At 39.8% G+C, this 6,843-nt stretch overlaps 1 protein-coding gene across 2 annotated transcripts in view; it reads left to right on the top strand.

The window, feature by feature from the left end:
* The first annotated feature begins 2,642 nt into the window (after positions 1-2,642).
* gnao1a (guanine nucleotide binding protein (G protein), alpha activating activity polypeptide O, a) overlaps positions 2,643-6,843 on the top strand; it is a 183,380-nt gene continuing 179,179 nt past the window's right edge. Inside the window, exons 1-2 of one of the 2 annotated variants that reach the window (XM_041794959.1) lie at positions 2,643-3,356; positions 6,605-6,647. In XM_041794959.1, the coding sequence (XP_041650893.1) occupies positions 3,239-3,356; positions 6,605-6,647 (161 nt within the window). In that variant the 5' untranslated portion in view covers positions 2,643-3,238. The remainder of the gene's footprint in view (positions 3,357-6,604; positions 6,648-6,843) is intronic. The other variant, XM_041794960.1, reaches the window with a different exon arrangement.

Below are 6,843 nucleotides of genomic sequence, written 5' to 3'. Positions count from 1 at the left end.
GAAACACCTGTGACAATGCTCGCAAAAGAATGCAGAACACTAGTGTCTGACTAGTCTAACACAATAACAGGAGTAGAATAATTTATGATTCCCTCCCACAAGAGGAATTCACTATAAACACCTGTGACAATGCTTGCAAATGTATCTGCATTTGTTTGCACATCTTCTTCATTTTCCCTCATAAATGAAATAAACAGAGAATGACTAAATATTTAAACTACTGATGTGAAGTCAGGTAGTCAAACTCATTTTCAGGAAGTCCTCTTTTCACTCACGGTGCAAAAGTGTTGCCTATCAAAATCAACAATAATCCATCAGAAAGATGAACAAAGGAATCCCAGCAGTGATCTCTGTACAACATTCATCATCTAAACTCACCTGAGCACATTTAAACATATCTAAACACAAAGAAACACTCTGCCCCAGGGCATCATGGGAAAATTCTGCCTACATATCCCCAGACTTGAATCCCACCAATTTGATCTATCACCACTGCCATGTGTTCAGTTAGAAGTTTATCTATTCGTGATTGTTAGAAAAGCCATTTATCACTAATTTGAAGTACCCACAATGCATCACAGGGGGCATTTATTCATGGAGAATGTAGTTTTTTGTTAACCTGACATGCTAGATGGATTTGTTTCACACATCCATCTGGAAAACTTTAAATACTAAGTGTTTGGAAAAGGGCAGAGGATTTGAAAAAACTCGGAGTGTGATTGGATGAACGTTCTGTCTGTCACGTCTTTATGGGCCAATCAGAGCAACAAAAAGACGTGACATAGCCACTACCTAGGTGCATGTGCGCAGCTACCGAGGAATAACGCGAACCATGGCCACTGTAGACATGTCAGTACCCGAATTTTGTCGTTTTTGAAAAGAAAACAACTCACTGCTGTTCTTTGTTCTTCTTTAAATGAAGAAATGCCAACAAGTTCTGATAAAATTGGCGCTTTAGCAGCATGCACGCTAAGCTCCTCCGCCATAACCGCACCAGTCTCTTGCCTACCTCACGGCTCCGCCGCACTCAAAAGTACTGCCCCTTGTCGCTGATTGGTCCTGTCACTTTCTAACCGGGCCCAAACGGTTCAGATAGGAGCTTTGCAAGATAGATTTACCAGTGAGAAACACGGAAACAGGCGTATCCATCTGCTTTGCAAGGTTACAACCAGTAGTGTTCTTTATAAATTAACTGGAAACTGGCATAAGCTAAGCCTTAATTTATTTTCTTCAGTGTAGGCTGACAGAAAATAATCACTGTTCATGTGCTCAAATGTTCAGCAGACTAGCTGAAAAATACACTTTCTGTATCTGACGTGGTCATTGAACAGGTGAGCCATTGATTAACCGATATGAATATTAGTGGAACCATATTTATGAGCTAATGTGAAGACTGACTCACAGTGCTGGGAAAAGGCATTTGTCCCCTTCCTGATTTCTTTCTTTCTTTCCTTTGTTGGGTATTTGTCACACTGAAATCTTTCAGATCATCAAACTAATTTTGATATCAGACAAAGATGACTAGAGCAAATACAACGTTTGGTTTTTAATTGATGATTTCATTTATTAAGGGAAAAGCCATCCAAAGCTAGCTTTTTAGCTAGGGTTAAAAAAGTAATTTCCTTCCCTTGTTAAATCATGAATTAACTCTGAGTAACCACATTTTCTGGAAAGCTTAGTTGGAAAGCTTTCACTATCCACACACATGCCTGATTACAGCCAGACCTGTTGAGTCAAGAAATCCCTTAACTAGAACCTGTCTGACAAAGTGAAGCAGCCTGAAAGATCTCAAAAAGCAACACATTATGCCCAGTCTAAAGAAATTCAAGTACAGATGAGAAACAAAGTCATTGACGTCTATGAATCTGGAAATGGAAAGGGTTACAGAGACATTTATCAGGCGGTGGGACTCCAGTCAACCACTGTGAGAGCCATTATCCACAAATGGAGAAAATTTTGAACAGTGGTGAACCTTCCCAGGACTGGCCGGCCTACCAAAATTTCTCCAAGAGCGAATGGATGACTCATCCAAGATGTCACAAAAATACACACAATGACATGTAAAGACCTGCAGGCCTCACACAACTCATTTAAGGTCAGGGTTCATCATTCAGCATCACCTTAAAAAGACTGGTCATGCTTGAGAGCCCTCCATTGGGAATGGATTATTTCAATTCTGCAAAGAAGAGTGGGACATTTTCCTCCATGGTGATGGGAAAGACTCATTACCAGTTATTACAATGCTTACTTGCAGCTGTTGTCACCAAGGGTGGCACAACCAGTTATTATGTTTAGGGAGCAATTACTTTCTCCACACAAGACCAGGTAGGTTTAGGTGGCTTTTTCCCATAATAGATTAATTATTTAAAAACTGCATTTGGTGTAAACTTGGGTTATCTTTGTCTAATATTAAAAAATGTGTTTGATGATCTGAATCATCAGAAAAAATATCAGAAAGGGGGAAAATATTTCTTTCTCAGCACTGAATGTGTGCTATTTCAGGTATGTGGCTGTGCAGGTACAAGGTCCACCACCAGGCCGCGCCACTGGGAGGAAAGTTGGTCTCTCTCTCTCTCACCAATTCTTTTTATCACGGTTCTGACGTCACTAACCTGCAATTGAACGAATGGACTAACGAACAACCGAGCCCCTACTGGAGTAACCGGGAGGCAGTAGCGTTGCACAGCGAGTCCCCGCCACCCGCCCTGGAGGAGCCGAACGGAGGGAAGTGAGCCGCCGTGTGACCGCCGTACAGGAACCAAACGATGCGAGCGCTGCTCACCTCCGCCTAGTAACACTTCCTATCGACTATTGGAAAGAAGAGCACCGTTACCGTGATTTACAGACTGAAAAACAAGGAAAAAGACGGGGGACTGACGGCCAGCTGGACGGACAGACCACCACCGAGACCACGTTTGAGAAAGCAACAACTGCGGTGGCTACATCGTGTTGTTTCAGCGCCGTGGATCAGACCGAGCGGATCCTTACATTTAAATGCTGTAACGGTGCCGAGTCCCCGGCTTGAGAGCGAGAGAGGGAGCTGCCCAGAGAGCGAGAGAAAGAGGGAGCACTGAGGGAAAGCATAGCACAGAAAAAGGAGGAAATTAACTCGAAAGAAGAAGAGGATTTGCAAGCAGTTTTGTTTTTAACCACAAGTTTCATTGACGCCAGCTTTTGTTGCTTTTTTTCTGCCGTGGATCCCGGTATCGGTAACGCTATCAAGCTGTGTTCTCTAACCATGGGATGTACTCTGAGCGCAGAGGAGAGGGCGGCTCTGGACCGGAGCAAAGCCATCGAGAAAAACCTCAAGGAGGATGGTCTGACCGCGGCCAAAGATGTGAAACTACTGCTGCTCGGTAAGACACGACGGATGAAATCCCCACCGTATGGCCTGTACAGCCCGGGGCAGGGAACGAGACGCTTGGGGGGGTTGCAAGGTGTGGTGTCGGGGGTGGGCGGCTGGGATGATCATGACTTAAAGATTGTAGCGGAAATAGAACAAAAAAGATACGTGAGATCCATCTAAAGCCAATAAAACTCCAGTATGATCAATAAATGTATCATTTGGTGTAAAAAAAAAAAAAAGCTAGATGTTTCCATTCAAGCACACCCTGCTTTGAAGCCACCTGCCATAACAGGGTTTGATCCAGTAGAGATATTGCAGGTGGTAAAATGGTGTGCAGAATCAGGTTGTAGGTAAAAGGTGGGAACTACATCACAGATAACTGCAGATGGGTGCTAGAAAAAATGGCAGTTTGCAGCAATGGAGGGCCAAGCACAGGCAGTGCTACTTCATAGGTTTGAGCTGGAGCAGGGCTGGGCAACAAGGACCTAAAACCATATCGTGACATTTAAGACTTTGATATGATTCAGTAAAAATCATCAATGCTACAGATCCCTGTTTATAACTAAGGCAACACAAATAGTAGTCAGTAACACCTAATATTGGTTTGGTTTTTTATTAATAATGAAAAACTGTAGGAGGATGCCAACATTTTCTTTGCTCTTACATACCAGATGATTCCAGATGATAAAATCTATATTATTATGTTGATCTATTGTACCAAAAAGTTAAGAAAGTCAGTGAGCTTCTGTCATATTTTAACCAAAACAGAGAAAACACTAAATTGAAGAAGTTTAGATAATTGGATGGAATTGGCATGATAGAAGGGTTTTACTGATTTCATCCATTTTTCCGGGTTTTGTTTTTGTCCAATTGAGATAGTATGGAGAAGTTTGCCTGTAATTTGGATAATTAAAAACAATAAATTGACCAATAATGGGCAATTGGAACATGAAAAATCGCAAGAGGATGTCAAAATGTTCTCAGCTCTTGTTTCAGAATAATAAAATCTCCATTATGATATTGATTGTTGAACCAAAAAGCATATTAAGTCCATTATCTTTTGTCATATTTTCAACCAAAAGAGAGAAAATGCTGTAAATTGCAGAAAAAGGTTGAAAATGTTATAATAATTTGATGGGATTGGCAAGAAGCAAGGGTTTTTCCAGTTTCATCCAACTGCACTTATGCTTGTTTCAGAATAATAAAATCTCAGTTGGGATGTTGATCTATGGCACCAAAAAACTTGAAAGTAGGGCTGAACGATATGCAAAAATAATCTAATTGCCCCCCCCCCCCCCCACAAAAAAATACGATTGTGATTCAAAATGCAATTATTCTTAGGTTCCTGATATTATTTACTCTTTAAACAAATTCAAGCAATACATCATTCTATATCATAACCTACATTCAGTCAGGAACACTCTCATCATACATTTGACCATTTATTGCAAAATGGATTTACAGATTAATTTGGCAGAGAATTCTTTGCTCAAAAGATGCTCATTGGGTTAGCTAAGCAGCATGCCGTAACTTTCCAGGGAGAGCATATCTAGAATACCCTATATGAACAGATTATTTTATGACAATGTGTATTGAAGACAATGAAATTATCTCAGAAGAAATAAATCCATAGCAACATGAATTAAAATATGAGATGCAACAAGCCTTAACGTTTGAAGGAGGCAGCTGGGGTGGGGGAGGGGGAGCTGGCCACCAGCTGATTGCAGATTTGGATATGGCTTATGTGAACTAACATGAAGCTTCATCAGTTTTAGATAGAATGAAATAATTATATTTGCTCATATGGCAATTTTGATGTCAGTTGCTTTATTATAATTTTTATGTCACTCATTTTGTTCAAGAAAAAAAAACATAAAACTGGAAAAGGGGAATTTTTGTAAACCATTATAAAATATTTGACACTTGATAAATATTTGACAATGTTGGCATAATGTACATAAAATCTCTTCTGCACAAAAATGAAATAAACGGTTTTCTTATACTTGTATTTTGATATTGCAACTTCTGCCATTTGTAAGTTGTAGCTGGCCATATTGCGATTTAATCGAATTTGCAATTAATTGCCCAGCCCCATTAGAAAGTCAATTTTCTTTGTCATATTTTCAACCAAACGAGAGAAAATGCTGTCAAAGTTGCAGTTTGCAACATTTGGAAATCGGGTTAACTTAGCATGAAGCAAGGGACTACCAGTTTCACCTACTTTTACAAGTGGAGCTAGTGTTTCTGTCCAGTTAAGACAGTGTGGAGAAGTTTACCTGCAATTTAGGAAAATTAAAAAAAAAAAAACAATAAATTGCCCAATATTGGGCAGTTTTTCATTTTTGAATATCAAAAATTACAGGAGGATGTCAACATGTCCTCAGCTCTTGTTTCAGAGTGATAAAATATTCTTATTTATGAAATGGATGCATGGTTCTAAAAAGTATAGCAAGTCAGTGATCTTCAGTCATATTTTTTACCAGAAGAGAGAAAATGCTGTCAAAATTGCACAGACAGGTTGGCAACATTTAGACAGTTTAGTGGGATTGGCAAGAAGCAAGAGTTTTCCCAGTTTCATCCACTTTTCCAACTGTGCTAATGTTCTTGTCCTGTTCAGACAGTTTATGGACGTTTTTCTGCTATTTTTGGCATTAAAAAAACAAATTGCACAAAATTGGGTGCCTTTGACTTCTATTTTTGATGCTGTGGTATCAAACAGCAATACTGTTTGGTTTTTCCTGACTATATAAATGCATAAAAAATAAATAAAACAGCAATCCCCAATGCAGACGTAAAATTTCATAGACGAGTTTCATCATAAGCAAATAGATGTTATAAGTGTGGAAAAACTTTTTAATGAGAGTGAGGCCTGGCATCTTTTTTAAAGTCAACATCATTGTACAGATTTAAATGATATTGTCTTACCCTATGCCTTCTTTTAAACTATACATATTTCTTTAAATATTGCTACATTTTCCAGCCTTAGCTGTGAGATTGATTGAGATTTAATCAAACATACAGTAGATCGCTGAGGATGACAATGGATGGATTGAGGAAGAAAGGATGCAGCCACTTACTCCATCTTTTTGTCTCCACCCCTTTGCCGCTGCCTTTATTCACTTATAGGTTAAAAGCTTGGTTCTCCCCTTTCTTTCCTTTCCTCTCCCACCCCCATTCTCTGTCTTACTCTTTCTCTCTCTCTCATACACCACACACATGCACCCTGTTTACATTGTTTTCTTGTCTCTTATCCCTCAGGGGCTGGAGAGTCAGGGAAAAGCACCATCGTCAAACAGATGAAGTAAGTCTCAATAAGCACGGTCTAATAACCCTATTGTGTGGATGTGTGTGTCTCTCTCACTCCTTCCTCATGGTCTTTTTACACTGACACACACCTAAACATGAATATCAAACCTGCTGTGGCATTCTGAGTGCAGCTGTAGCTTAACGGCTTGATTTTGTGTGTTGTTTCTGTCTGGAAAGGCCAAAACATTGAC

Source organism: Cheilinus undulatus, linkage group 9, assembly GCF_018320785.1.
Source record: "Cheilinus undulatus linkage group 9, ASM1832078v1, whole genome shotgun sequence".
NCBI lineage: Eukaryota > Metazoa > Chordata > Actinopteri > Labriformes > Labridae > Cheilinus > Cheilinus undulatus.
The sequence above is the reverse complement of the archived record's forward strand: the minus strand, read 5'-3'. Positions and strand labels throughout refer to the sequence as shown.